The sequence below is a fragment of the Leuresthes tenuis genome, unplaced genomic scaffold, assembly GCF_036924035.1.
Source record: "Leuresthes tenuis unplaced genomic scaffold, fLeuTen1.0.hap1 SCAF_3, whole genome shotgun sequence".
Taxonomy (NCBI): domain Eukaryota; kingdom Metazoa; phylum Chordata; class Actinopteri; order Atheriniformes; family Atherinopsidae; genus Leuresthes; species Leuresthes tenuis.
Genome location: NW_027325357.1, coordinates 39,217,858 through 39,233,272, shown reverse-complemented (window position 1 = coordinate 39,233,272; position 15,415 = coordinate 39,217,858). Strand labels below are relative to the sequence as shown.

The 15,415-nt window shown below is 43.1% G+C and overlaps 1 protein-coding gene across 10 annotated transcripts in view; it reads left to right on the top strand.

Moving 5' to 3' along the window:
- The window catches only part of plekha6 (pleckstrin homology domain containing, family A member 6), a 67,262-nt gene extending 54,418 nt beyond the window's left edge, over positions 1–12,844 (top strand). For all 10 annotated transcript variants that reach the window (XM_072383010.1, XM_072383003.1, XM_072383005.1 and 7 more), the window contains 7 exons: positions 468–550; positions 3,767–3,925; positions 4,303–4,449; positions 5,506–5,639; positions 6,888–7,036; positions 9,269–9,376; positions 9,674–12,844. In XM_072383010.1, coding sequence (XP_072239111.1) covers positions 468–550; positions 3,767–3,925; positions 4,303–4,449; positions 5,506–5,639; positions 6,888–7,036; positions 9,269–9,366 — 770 coding nt within the window. In that variant the 3' untranslated portion in view covers positions 9,367–9,376; positions 9,674–12,844. The remainder of the gene's footprint in view (positions 1–467; positions 551–3,766; positions 3,926–4,302; positions 4,450–5,505; positions 5,640–6,887; positions 7,037–9,268; positions 9,377–9,673) is intronic.
- Positions 12,845–15,415: the final 2,571 nt, after the last annotated feature.

Here is a 15,415-nt window from a genome sequence, read left to right as displayed (position 1 = left end):
TGCCATCTTCCAATAGTGTCCGAGTGTTCAGCGTCTCAACCTCTCCAAAATGCATCAAATAATGTCTACGGTCATGTTCGTCTTATAGAATTTTTTTATATTCATTCTAATCTCCGTGGTTAGCACCGTCACTTCCTAGCAAGAGGGTTACTGGTTGGTTCCTGGTTCTCTCTGTGTGGAGTCTGTTCTCCCCGTGTATGCGTGGGTTCTCTCCGGGTTATCCAGCTTCCTCCCACCGTCCAAAAACATGCATGTTAGGTTAATTGGTGACTCTAAATTGTCCACCCTGTGAATCACTCTGCTGATTTGCAGAGTTGATAACCAGCATAGTGAGTGTTCATTGCCAGGGTTGGTTAAGCCAGATCACCTTAAGAAACACAGGACATCTTGAACCTGCTTTGTAGTACAGGCCCTTGGTCTCTTTTTGGCTCAAACTTATGGACTTCTTCTTTTTTGAAAAATGCCAGTTGGCATTGTTCCTCCTAGAACCAAGTCCCCCTCTGAAGAATCTCACAGGAGCTCTGCTGAGGTTTCCCGACACATCTCCAAGGTATATTTTACCCAAACTACATATCACTGCTAAGTAATATGAAAATGTCTCCTGAAACCACACACGAGTGCAGTGTTTCTCAATCCCGGTCCTCATGACCCACCGCCCTGCATGTTTTCGATGTTTCCCTCCTCCACCACACCTGATTCAAATGAATGGCTCCTTATCAGGCCACTGCAGAGCTTGATGACCAGCCGATCATTTGTGGGTCATGAGGACCGGAATTGAGAAACACTGCATTATTACAACAATGTGTTTTCAAACCAAAATATGTAGTTGAAATCAAACTATCTGGGGTTCAGACTTGAAATTTTTTAAGAATGATTTTCTCACGATCACGAGTTAATAATCTCAATATGTGGAGATAACAAGGCTAATTTTGTTGTGATAATTATGTTAATGTTGTCCTCTATATAAAAAGATAAAAAGGACTGTTTTGTTGTGGTAATGGCCGAATTTTGTTGAACAAGCCTTGTTCCCTCTCGATAACAAGTTAGTTTTCCTTGTTAGCTTTGCTTTGTAAAGTTAATTTTGCCATCAACACAAACAATGGGATCGTCTGAAGGGCAGCTCTGGCAGATGAAAATCTTATCTATCCCCACAGATGCTACTGTCCGGCAGACCGTTTACTAAACTCGGGGCAACAAACAGAATCATATATGTACACCTTGACTTGACTCCCCAGCTGTCATAACTGGGATACTGAATGATGAACCACATTTTCGAGGCTAGCATAATCACCCTGTGATCTCGAGAAACAAAAGCATGTTTTCTCGTAGTAACTGGTTACTTACTGTGTCATAATCTAAAGAAAAAGAAATAAACCAGATCGTTATCACATTAAAACAGGCTTTATTATCTCAAGATAAAAGACAAATCAACATGTATTGTTGCTCTTGGCTTCCATACTTTGCAGCTTTATTGAAATGATAAAAATGAGTCATGATCTGAAATGGTAAATGGACTGTACTTGTTTAGCGCTTTTCTAGTCTAGCTGACCACTCAAAGCGCTTCTAAAACTACATGCACACACACTCAGCACGTCTTAGTCTTTGCAGAACTACGTCCATTCACACACATTCATACAGCGACGGATGCATCGTTAGGCAACGTGGAGTTCAACATCTTGCCCAAAGACGCTTTGACATGTGGCCCGGGGTCGATCAGCCGACCTTCCGATTGGTGGACAACTGCTCTCCTTCCTGAGCTGCAGTTGCAACTGTAGTCATAGGCAGGTGTGAAACAAGCCAGATTAGGTTCTTGCATATTATATGACTTGGATGAAAGGCAGATGATGAGAAGTTGCACTGAAAAGATACGAATTTCAGACTGTAATTTAAAACAAAAAGACGAGGACCAGATAGCAACAAACAAGGTCAAATAACAACGTGGTCAGGTGTCAAAGAAAGGCAGCAACAAGCTGATTCCTGCACAAATAATCCAAAAATGCAATCAGAAGCTTCAGACCAATAAGGAAATTATTTAAAAGTAGACATTAGCATCCCTGTGAGAATTTCTCTAAAACCTCTCTACAAAACCCAGTGTCAGTCTCGAAATATGTTGGTCTATACGTGTCAGTCTGGAACAGATGTTACACATACAGAACACGAATGAAGGCTAAGAATCCGAGCACTGACATTCACAACCAGCAGCTCTCACAGTGAAACATACACAGTGACCACAAAACAGCTTCCCATTAGAATTCATTCAATTTGGCTCAATGATTAATTAATGGTACTTACAAACACTATTGTATATTAACTAATACTATGTACAAAATGCACAAGCAATGGGAGTAAGATCCAGTGTATGTCAAGTTTGGTGGAGTACGTGGCGTGGTGTAGATTAGGACCCGCATGCAGATATTTCAAAATAAAACTGGATTTATTTAAACCAAGAACAAAAAGTCACGGCTGAGCCGGAATACAAAAAAACCTAAACTGTGGAGAAAAAACAGAAACCAAACCTGACTGTGACAATGACAAACCTGAAACATGAATGACAGCGAGGATCTGGCAGAGCGCAACCTGGAAACTAAATACTGAAGGCAGGTGAGTAGTGAATGAACTGATGACCAAGAGTGACGGAGGGTAAACATGGTAAAACTAATGACTTAACAGAACCTAAAACACGAAAAACAGAAAAACCGAGTCATGACACTGTATGTGTGTGCTCAGTCCTTGGAGAAAAGAACTGGAAACGCTCCTGTGTCCAGTCAAGTGCCAGTCTGGTGTAAAGCCCTTGTGCTCTCTGGAAGAAGGGTTCTGTTGGAGTTAGCACTCAATCTCTGGGTTATGTCTCAGTGTCCTGGCTCACCCGTCCTGGCTTGGTCAGCTCAGAAGGGGTCCATGCAGGCTTTGTGTGCTGCAAGAGAGTGTGTGGTGGAGCGGTGTGGAGGTGAGGAGAGAGGACCTGGATGCAGATATAAAAATAAAAACTGGATTAATTCCACAGAGCTGTAACAAAAAGCGTGGCTGAGCCAGAATTCACAGACCTCAGAATCAGAATCAGATCAGAAGCATTTATTGTCAATCAAGCATTACAACATTACATTGCACGCAGATTGAAATGGCATTTATCCAACTCCAGTGTGTGAAGAAACATACAGTTAGAACGGTCGCAGCCATCGAGGGCGCCACCGGACCTTAATAGCTGACAAAAAAAACAAAAAACCTAACCAGACCAGAGGGAAGTTAGATAAAAAGGTGAAGACATGGCTAAACTAAAGACTAGAAATACATTTCAAACATAGAAGATGACAAAAAAAACAAAACATGACAGAGCCTCATTGTTGCCTGGTTAGATTTTATTTTGTTTGACTAAAAATGTTCAGATCTGGTGGAGAACCGATGAGATAGAAAAAGAAAAAAGAGAAAAAGGAATAAACGTCACAGGGAGTAATTGAATCGCACAGCTGAATGTAAGATCTGCTTCTTCTCTACTTTTTCTGATTTTATATATATATATATATATATATATATATATATATATATATATATATATATATATATATATATATATATATATATATATATATATATATTGATATGTTAAATCAATGATTTTTTGTTGAGAAAAGTGAGAAACAAACCCACATCATGTGAAAATTGCTGAATGACATGCAGGCGTTTCAGTGCATGGAGAGGAGGACGGTATGGCCTGCAGTCACAGTATTAGCTTTGATGGAAGACATTTTTGTGCCACATCTGTTCACAGGAGCGTCCAAAGAGTGCTGTGTTTCCTGCAGAGCTCAAGTCCAAGATGAGTGTGGAAGAGCAGAATGAGCGTATCCGTCGCCACCAGAGCAGCTCTATGAGGGACAAGAGGCGGAGTCTAAACCTTTCAGGTGGCCAGTCTCCAGCCAACTACAAAGTGGTATGATCAAGCACATGATGATCCTGGCTTGGTGCACATTTAACAGCTGAAACGCTGTTTTAACGCTGATATTTACTGAAGAAAAATTAATCCTCAGTGCCAATAGCTGCAGGCACTACAGGCTTTTATGGCTGTTAGTCAAGACAGAGGTCAGTTCACAGAGTACACTGCGTGTTAACTTACAGTCCAGCCTGTAAGCATGTCAGTGTTTCAGCAGTCACTCAGAGCACAGTGCCTGGAACAGAGAATTTAACTCAGGTGCTTGAAGTTGGTTTGAATGTGTGCACTGTGAAGGTGAGGGTCTAGGGAAGGCATTATACTAGCAGCGAATCACCATAAATAAGAAGAAACAAGCTTGTGTGTGTGTGTGTTGGCAGGTTCGTAGGCGGCTGACAGCTCATGAAATTGACATCAAAGATTTGGAAGCAGCAGTTCGGGGACAGGAGCAGGAGTCACCAGGGGAGGAAATAGCTCGACTGAGACGGTCACAGGTTGAACCAGAACCTTATGACATCAGCAGAGAGGTGAGTTCACTCCATTAATGACTCATTTCTGCATGTCCATGGTATGCATCATATATGCAAATGTACTCTGTTCAAGGCCTTCAATTCCAGGCAGAAATTCTCTGAGGACAAAGCTACATTTGTACAGGAACACTCTGGGGACACGTTGAACTGATGCAATGATCACAGTAAGAATGCTCCTGGGGCTTAAGGGACATTTTTGAGCTGTGGATTTCCTCAGATAGCAGTGTGTGTGAGTGCTTGATGTATTGGAGTTGGATTCTTTTTTCATGTCCTCACCAAGGCCGAGCATGTCAGCTGTGTGAAAGACACAAAGTGTTTATCAGATATCTGATATCTAACAGCAGCAGCAGCAGCAGAATGTTTTCAGAGTCTGACACCAAACGTACTCCCTCTGATAGGCTGACAGGTGTTTTGCCTCAGTGCAGGAGCTGCTCTGGAGCCAGTATGGCGTAACACTTTATAGAAACTCTTTAGAACTCTATTATTATTACCTATGGGTAACACTTGAACATTGTTGATGAGCGTCACCAGTGGGCAGGTTTGCTGGGTGGCAGCTGAGGAACACGAGGTGTGAGCCATATGAAGGCATGATGATCGGTGCTGGGGGGCAGACGTCATGGAGCTCTGAGAGTGAAGGGAAATGAAGCTTCTATGTGGGCCCCCTTTTCACCAAACTGTTAAGTTTACGCATTTGTGAGAGTTTGCATAGTCCACACAGAGTGGGGGGTTATGGGAATCAAAGCAATGCTACAGAGATGTGCTCGTCCAGCAGAGTTAACCTCAAAGTGGTTTACAGTGCTGGTGCAGCGGGCCTGCAGAGGGCCGACTGATACTTCTAACCATCCTTTTGTTGGATGTTGGACCACTAAAAGCACTGGATTTGAGTCATGTTCTCTGCATTTGGCCTGAGAGGATTTCTGCTGTGAATTGCTGCCATCTAAATAAACTGAATTGAATTCAGTCTGTGATCATACGAGACATGATCGACTATCAAGGACCGTTACAGCAACTGCTTTCATCTACATGTCCTCCTGCACATCATGTTTATTCCAGCTCATTGCCCCTGACAAGGTTGTGGTCCCAGAGTGCTACCTGGATTTGGAGGACAACACCCCTCTGAGCCCTGAGGAGCAGAAGCAGAAGCAAAGGAAATTGGATCGGATAAAGACCCTGATTGCCAAGTCAAAGTAAGATTTGATCCCCACCTACATCAGTAATCAGTGCTCTGTCCTTACAGCAACCCTCTCTCTTTGTTTCCCCTTCCTTCTCTCTAAATACTTCATCCGACTGTCAATGAACACATTTCATGTCTGCATCCACAAGAAGCAGATAAAGCTCTGCCATGCACAGACACAGAGAAGGCTGTCTTCAGCCTGCGTGCCACGCTGGGCTGAAGGACCACCGCAGGCTTCCTATGGAGGAGCTGCTGAAACACACCAAAGCTTTTTCAGTAGTCTGAGGAAGTGCAGGCACTGTTGACCAGGTGGTGTCACCTAAAGTAAGGCTTCCTAAAAATGTAAAGTTGTGAACCCTTTCCACACAGCCTCCTCTGATGTAGCGTGGGAGAGTGTCTGCTCTGCCTTCCCTGAGCTTTAGCATGCGTTTAAAGTGAAATGGTCAGCAGAGCACCGTGCTGACAGTCTCTGGACCATGTCTCCTCCTGACATGACTCTGACCATTTGATGATGCTATTAGTGGGCTGAGTTGATGAGCAGTTGTAGGTGTAGAGTGAGTAAAGAAGAGGACGCACCACACATGGTTGTGGGGAGCCGGTGCTGAGAAGAGGTGGGGGCCAAGCTTCACACTTTGTGCACAGTTAGTAAGGAAGTAGCTGACAGAGAGCCTCAGGCCAGGTTTTACTGGTCCGGCTTTGTTCTGTTCCTGATAGGGCTGTATAACAGTGAAAGTGACGTGGACGAGGCATCGCTCCGTGTGCTTGCTTCATGCTTTTATTTCCTCTGGTGGCACATTTGACATGCTGGGTGAACTGAGGAAATCTGTGTGTTTATGATGCTATGAGCTCTGCTAACATTAGCATCTGGGAGGACATATAGAAGAGAAATACAAATAGAAGAGTCTGCATATGAAGGAGCCTCTACATCAGGGAAACAATGGCTGCGTGCAGCATTCACATGAATGCATAGTCCTCCTCAGAGGCTTCTGCTCCCACTCCCTCCATCTTTGGTGGAGCCACACATAAAACTTGTCTGTTCGTAGAATCATTAAGATCGTCATGCACTTCATGTTATTTTCTTTATTTATTCAGTCATGGTTTCTCTGAGTTTTGCATGTAATGTAATCCCTGATGTCACTCTCCACCATTATTGCAGCCTCATAAGAAAACTAATTGTGATGTAATCTTTTTAAATCTGTTTTACATTTATCAGATATGATTACTTGTGACTAATGAGACCATGTTCCTCGCCTGCTGTCAGCTTGCAGAACGTGGTTCCTCTCCTGGACGGCCCAGTGGACGGTGGAGCTCCAGCCAGCTCCCAGCACCACCTGCAGGAGCAGGAGAAAAGGATTGAGATCTCGTGCGCTCTAGCTGCCGAGGCCTCTCGTCGCAGCCGCCTTCTCTCTGGTCAGGACAGGTCAAGACATCTTCACAGAACTATCTCGCTTTTTCAGCCACACAACTTGAAAATCAATCATTATTATGAACTAAAATATATCGATTTAGCTGTGCAAGTCCTGGAAAAAGTTTCCTCTCACTTACTAACACGCAAAGAAAGACTAACTCTAAGATACTTAAATCCTTGTAAAAAGTGTTGATAGGTAACCTAAGAAGATCTCTGTAGATCCCTACAAGGTGCTTATTCTGTCAATACAGTCTTAGAGGGTTCATCTCTTCCCTGACATTGATGAGATTTCCCATCAGTCCCTGTTTTCACCCTCATTCAGCAGGACAGGAAGCACTGTGACAAAGATAAGGGGTATAAGATGCAGGGTCTCCATAGACCATATTGGCAGATCTTCTGTTCCATAAAGGCTCTGTCGAACCGAGCAGGTCAAGCCTCTGAGGTGTTGAGTTGTGAAGTCTAAAAAGTGATAGAACCAAGAATATCCTGACAGCGTTGTTGTTGGATTTTCCTGCGGGGCACTTCAGAGCACTTCTTTCTTTATTAAAGTTATGACACACTTTATAAGGCATTTATCAGCAGGTAAACTTTACACTCACTGATGTTTGAATGAACTTTTGGAAGTTGCGCTGTAACTGGTTGATAAAGTGAGGAAAACATCCCATTTATGTGTCATATGTAAGTGAGGAAGCACAAAGCACACCTGAGATATGACTTATATGTCTGTTGGGTTAACGTTGGCTTTGGCTTTAAAGCTGTGATCCTAACAGTCTTAAGAGTATTAGATAAAAATCTTTTACGGCTCCAATCTCTGGACATTATAGTGGGATAAATACGACCTCCACGAGCTCTTTCCTGTTAGCACGAGCTGACAAAGGTATCACATGAACCAGGGACAACACGGTGAGAGCACAACTCGGGAGCGTTAGAAAGATCTCTTTATTCCATCTGTTATTTACGAAAACTATGAAGACTTTTTTCTTCCTCCGTTGCCTTTGAATTGGAAATGAAGAGAAGTGTGTCCTGGAATGGATGGCTTTCCTGCACATGTGACAGCCCAGTCTGTCACATGGCCACACAGAGATAAACAACCAATCCAGTCTCACGCTTGGTCAAGCATCAATTTAGAGTCACCAATTACCCTAACATGCATGTTTTTAATGTTGGGAGGAAGTAGCAAGAGAGAACCATCCTTTGTACTGCTTAAGCTCTGTTAAGCTGGAGCTGATTGTTGATGACTAAAGTTTAGTTTCTTTTTCTGTTTCTCCCTGTTTGAGGCTGTGATTAAGTTAACAATCAACTGTCTTTTGAGTAGGAATAACCATGCAAACTGCGCAGCTAAATATGATAATGTGCTGTTTAGTTTTTGATTGCTGCCTCTTGTGGCGTAAAAGGCTCTAAAGCTGGTGGTAGTGTTGGTTCATTTGAATTCAAACAAAGGTACCGCTGCTGCCACATCTTGTAAGAGGGTGCTAAGGCACAGACATGTTTTAGAACAAAGTCGATATTCTTGTGATTCTTTGGTAAGAAAATAGCAATTTAGTGCGAGAATGCTCAGAATATGTGTGGTTTCTGAAAGTCAACTCCAACTTTTCCCTCAGAATCTGCTGGGTGAAAGAATTGATCAGAACCTGTGTTCATGTTTACTTCTCTGGATGGAACAGACTCAGCTCCTGTTGCTGGTCTCCGGTAGGAGTCTGAACAGCTGCAGGTGTGCTTCTCCATGCTTAGCACAGTCTGGAAGTTACACTTTGTGCTCGCTGAATCTTTGTCGTCTGCTTTTAGCATGATGCTGATGTTTTACCACTTCGATTTCTGTCTTTTCCACAGCAAACAAAGTAAAAGCAACAACAACTAACAATTCAAAGCAAATTATGATCATGTACTTTTTAGCTTTTGTATTGGCTTATAAAGTGGGAGCTTGTTTGAGATATACTGTTGTAGCTATTTAAGTCTTTGTTTTCTTTCCAGTTCCACTTCTTTTAGGCCAGTTAAAGCACTCCCCTTGAATCTCCAGCATCTCTGAACCGTGTACCTTCTGTGAAGTCCCATATTTGTTGCTGAGCCCACTCAGTGCAGTCATTACAGTCATGGTGTCATGTCAAACACCTGAATGCACCACTTCCTGCTCACACACTTTACTTACCTACTTTCACTCTTTGTTTTGCCATTTTTATCCTTTGTTCATGCCCCCAACCCCCACCCACCCACTCTCTCCACCATTCTCACCACAGCCCAGTGTGCCTCCAGTCCCCCCATGTCTCCGAGCAGCCTGGTTCCTACCCCATCATCTGCTGACTTTTCCAGCTCTGCACACATCATGAAGGTGTGAGTCTGGCAAGGTGAGTGTGTGTTCACAACCCACCCACCCCCACCCCCTCCCACCCCCACCCCACAGAAGATTGTGTGTTTGAACAAAAGAGTGAGAGTTAGAAACTACCAGCACGCAGAGCAGGAAGCTTGTCGAAGGCTACAAGCCATGCCAGAGGCTGTCAAAGGTTCTGCAGCCAGATGTTTAGTATTTTTTGGTTTATGGAGGCCTTTTCGTGTAACAGTGTTCATTTCATCACAACATTCTGATTCTGCCACACATGGTGTGTCTCTGGTAATTAACTTGTAGTCTTTCTCTGCTTCTTCAGTTCAGGCTCTGGCTGCTGTCAACTTTGATGGAGCGCCTTTCTGAGGATTCACTGGAACAACCTGACATTGAAGATGGCCTTTTTCAAGCTGCTGGTCTCAAGGAGCAACAGCCTTCAAAGTTGTAAATGGAACTTCTAGGAGGCTGGAGACTCCTAAATCTCACTACCCAAAACTTGTAATGAGTCACACCTCCCACCAATGTCCACCCTGCAGCACAAAGGAAGACTCCTGATCTCTTCCTGCCACATTGTGTCATATTTCTTTTTCATTTAGCTCAGGACATATTCTACTAAGTAAAAGTTACTGATGAACTATGTTCATGCTGATATGTTTAACACAGATAAGATCAGTCTGAGTGACTTTGTTTGGTGGGATCACTGCTTTTGAGAAGCTGCTGGGAATGAAAAAGGGAAAAAGTTACAGATTAATCCAGATGAGGTGCCTGGCATGTCACATCAGCTTCACTGAGTTTGAAAAACCTTCTGAATATTCAAAGCCTAACGAGGATGTTTGATATTTTTTTAACCTCTGTATCAACCACCAACAGCTTGTTCACAGATCACAGTCCCACGCTGGCATATTGTGATCAGACTGAGGCCTCTTGTCCACTGTAAAGCTGTAAGGTCTCTCCTTCCCAACTTACTGTGATGCCTCTTTCTTCCAGAATGTCACCGGCTGTCATTGCTGAGTGTTGCTCTCAGGATGTGTGCAGTGTGGATGTGGCTTTGAGTCAACAAGACATGGACCATTTACCATTTCAGTTCTCTTTAGTACATGACCCATCTGTTACACAGCGGAGACTCTGAGGGTGTCTTAGTGTGTATGAGTCTGACACAGTGTTTGTAGACTGCAGCATAAGCCATTCAAAGCTAGAATTTAAGTTGTGATCATTTACATGGACCATGAGAAATCTGCATGAAGCACATGTAGGTTTGGACTATGAAGTCAGTATATTCCGTTTTATACGCACATTTTTGTTGTGAACAGATGTGCTCACGTCTTCTGTGGGCAGATCCACTTGTGGAGCGTCTATTCAACAAATCCAGTACCACTTAAAGGTGTAGGTGTGTTCAAACAGCGGACCGGTACGTCCATCAGTTCAGTTCAGTTTAATTATAGAGCGCCAAATCACAACTAATGTCACATCATGGCCCTTTAAAGATACAGTTCAGTTTAAGCCAATTAGAGTCCAATTCCAAATTGGTCCAATACATACAGATACCATTTTAAAAAATAGCCTTTCTAAGGAAACCAGCAGGTTGCACTGAAACTTCTCTCTGATCCAATCCCTGTCCTGAGCGTGCACGAGGTAACTGTGGAGAGAAAAAAACTCCCTTTTAACAGGAAGAAACCTCCATCAGAACCAGAACCAGGAAGGGTCCATCTGCCTGGACCAGCTGGGGCTGAGAGGACAGGAAAGAGGGGACAACAAGCAGCGTAACACCAGGCCAGAGACACCTGCTGAGAGAGAGAAACACAAGTTAATGACAGCAATGATGTCACATGTACATGGGGGGAGGAGAGGTGCATCATGGGAGCTCCCCCAGCAGGCTGGGCCTACAGCAGCAGAACTATGGGATGTTTCAGGGTCACCTGAGCCATCCCTAACTATAAGCTTTATCAGAAAGGAAAGTTTCAGCCTGATCTTAAAGGTAGAGAGGGTGACTGCTTCCTGAAGCCAAACTGGCAGCTGGTTCCACAGAGAGGGGCCTGATAACTGAAGGCTCTGCCTCCCATTCTGCTTTTAGGGGCCTGATAACTGAAGGCTCTGCCTCCCATTCTGCTTTTAGGGGCCTGATAACTGAAGGCTCTGCCTCCCATTCTGCTTTTAGGGGCCTGATAACTGAAGGCTCTGCCTCCCGTTCTGCTTTTAGGGGCCTGATAACTGAAGGCTCTGCCTCCCATTCTGCTTTTAGGGGCCTGATAACTGAAGGCTCTGCCTCCCATTCTGCTTTTAGGGGCCTGATAACTGAAGGCTCTGCCTCCCATTCTGCTTTTAGGGGCCTGATAACTGAAGGCTCTGCCTCCCAGTCTGCTTTTAGGGGCCTGATAACTGAAGGCTCTGCCTCCCATTCTGCTTTTAGAAACTCTGGGAACCACAAGGAAACCTGCAGCCTGAGAGCAAAGTGCTCTGTTGGGAAAATATCCAACTATGAGATCTTTAAGATATGATGGAGCTCGGTCATTAAGAGCTTTATATGTGAGGAGAAGAATCTTAAATTCTATTCTGAATTTAACAGGGAGCCAATGAAGAGAAGCTAAAACTGGAGAAACATGATCTCTCCTGTTAGTTCTCATCAGAACTCTGGCTGCAGCATTTTGGATCAGCTGGAGGCTTTTCAGAGAATATGTGGGACAGCCCAATAATAAGGAATTACAGTAGTCCAGTCTTGAAGTAACAAATGCATGAAGCAGTGTTTCAAAGTTTGCTGTATATGACTGGCTGTATGCTAATAGAAACGTGTTCATATCCTCTCTTTACAGCCAGAGCTGCATTACTGCAGGTCAGGAAGGCCAGAGAGTTGTAACTATGCCACACAATCAGGTGGAAACTCAAAGCAGTATGCACAGGAGCCAAAAAGTCTGGAAAATGATTTTTAAAAAAGACCACAGCAGTGGAACATCTCACAGCTACTGAAGTGATATGTCGGCTGTAAAAGAGAGTATCCCAGTGTGCTTTCATTGTGTTCACCACTCTGTAAGACTGTTTGGGCAAATAGTGAAATATGTTTCTCAGGTAAAATAAGTGAGGGCTGTGGGGATTTCATACGGTACATGCTTCTATGGTACATAATGACCTCTGAATAATGAAGAACAAAGCTGAACACTGGGGCTGTCAGGCAGTTCAGCAGTTTTTAACTGTACTCGATCTCATAATTCTGTGTAGTTGATCTGGATTAGTTACACACCAGCTGTACAAAAAAAACCTGATTAAATTCCTATCTAAATGAGCAAATATGCAGAGCCTTCCCCTTTAAGAAGGTTGCACTGTTGACTGTATTCAATAAAGTTTATGAGAAAAAACACTGGCAGAGACACACAACAAGTGCATGACAACAGAAGCTTAGATTATTCCTAATAAGTGTGTAGATGCTTCCAGAATCACTGTTTTCTCTTTTTTTTTCACAGTGTTTAGAGGTGGAAATAAAGACCCGATTGATGCAAAGTTACCAGGTTGTCACTCTGACCGTCACTGCAGTTGGTCGACATTGTAAAGGCACCTCAGGTTTTAGTGAGGACTACTGGGAAGGGCCGTTTCTGGAAAGATCACAGTACTTAGCATCATCAGGTACCTTGATCTCTGCTGTGGACTGGCTGGAGGGTTAGTGTGTTGGTGGTTTATTTGAGTAGTGCAGATGGTGGTCTGTCACATCATCAGGACAAGTGCTGTTGGTGTTAGACCTGCGCTGGGCTGGCATCTGATATGCTTAGCCGTATGTACTCTGGAGAAACTGACAGCACACTGTGTGTAGATTTCTACCATCAGCTGACATGGAATGTAGATGTAGTTTGTTTATGGTAATGCTTTTTTACCATAAAGTGAGATTGCACTAGTGCATTTGCAGGGTGTTGACTCTCACAGCCACATGTACTGATGTTGATAATCAGCGTAGAACATACAGACATGATTCTGTGTTGGGAATCAGTTAAAGACTCAAGCTGGCAGCAAGGTTTATAGCATAAGCTGCCAACACTGCTGAGCACCATCAGCAGGAAACACGCTTCATTACTGCAGCCACACATCAAGTTGAAAATCTGTAATGCAGAGAAAATGGGACACAACCGTGGCGGAGTCCAGCTGCTATGGTAAACTGACCTGCCTATGGCAAGCCATTTTAACATTTAAAAGCTACGTTTAACTGTCCAGAATTAACATTGTAGATATCAACGTCTTTCTGACTAGTCGTAATTACATCTTGAATTGGACTTTTTATTCAAGATATCTGTAACGTAATTGTGACTAAAGAAATCTAGAGATATCTGTAATTCAGTTTTGCTTACGCACAACTCAATTACAATTCAGTTGCAGGCACCCGCTACGTACTTACGGATATCTGTAACTGAATTACGACTGGTAGTAATTCCGGTTTGAGATATCTGCAACGTCATTTTGACTAGTCAAAACTTAGTTTAAGATATCTGAAAAGGGGCATGTGGATATCTTTAATTGAGGTGAATTAAAGATATCTTGAACTGGAATTATGACTAGTCAGAATCAAATTGTAGATATCTCAAAGGGGAATTACTACTAGGCGTAATTCAGTTACAGATATCCATAAATACCTGCGATTGTAGATATCTGTAATGACAAACCGCATACACATGAATGGCAAAAGTGACATTGTTTGTCCTACCAAGAAAGTAGTTGTGGATATCTGAAATGTTCTTTTTGACAAGGTGAAACTGAATTACAGATATCTGCAACACATATCCAGTCTGGCTTTTAAATGTTAAAATGGCTTGCCATACCTGCCTGCAGTTCACACCTGACAGCCACTGAAAACATCTGGAGCAGTAGGAAACAGAAATGATGACCCAGGAGGCGCAGAAGAAATCCAGCTGTGAGATGTTCAACATATGATGGAGCTTTGTCATTAAGAGCTTCACTCTTACAACTCCAGCAGCTGTGAACACACAAGTCACTGTCCCGGCTGTTTTGAGATGTGAAGCTGGTGTCAGATTTAGAATAAGCAGATCATTCTTAAAACATTTCACATTTGATTTGTTGTCTTTCAACAAGGAAGCTGTTGCAATCTTTTCATTTTCCACAGGCATGACACATTTTAGGAAACAAGGACATTAAACAGTTAAAGTAAAGCTTATCTGAGAAAAGACATTTTCCAATGATGCATCCTCCACGATGCTATCTGCTGTGATGAATGCCGCTTGATATGTAAAATGATGGTGTTTTTGGCATATTTGATTCTCTACTTAAAGGTGATAAACATGAATGCAGGTTTTGAACACACTTATCATCATTGATGAAACAAAAATATGAGAAGAGTTAACAGTGGAAAAGAGAGGTGGCTCATTAGAGGCTAGTTCTGGTACATATCGCTCCTTGTCCAGAGCTTTGTCCACCTGTCTCTGATGTTAGCCTCCCCAAAGCAGAAGAATAATGTTGCCGTCATTTACTTTTTCTTTTTTTTTTCTCAATGATCATTCTCAGCTGGTAGGAAGGACTTCCTGTGTGTGTTACAGCACAGATGACTGATCACCCTCCATGGTTTAATACAACTTTTTACAGTGTTGTTCTTTATCTTCATCAACCAGCATTTTTCTTTCCACAATCAGCTCGAGGTGACAGAGCACAGAGCCAGCCCTCTTTCTGAGCTCTGATGCTGCAAAGCAGACTGAACACTCCACCACAGTCTTGCAGAAGACTTGTAAAGGAAACATTTTGGTACAGACACTGAAGGAATGTTGCGTTTCCAATTCAGTCTGTTTTCCACCTCATATTGAATAGTATTTCCTGTCAAGAAGACCGGAAAACAATATTTAAAAAAAAAGAGACAGAAATCCTTGTGATTGTTGCTTCAGTGTCTATCCTTCAGCATGGGATTGATCCCACAACATGTTCTCTGAATGCTGGCTGTTTCATCATGTCCGGCTTTCTCTCCAAACACTTTGCTGCAGTAAAGTTCAACTTATTATGTTAAGTGCCCTGAGATGGGTGGGAAGTCCCTCAGAGATCCTGTCTGCTGTGGGCTGCCGGCAGTGACAGTAGGCTTGTAGTGGAG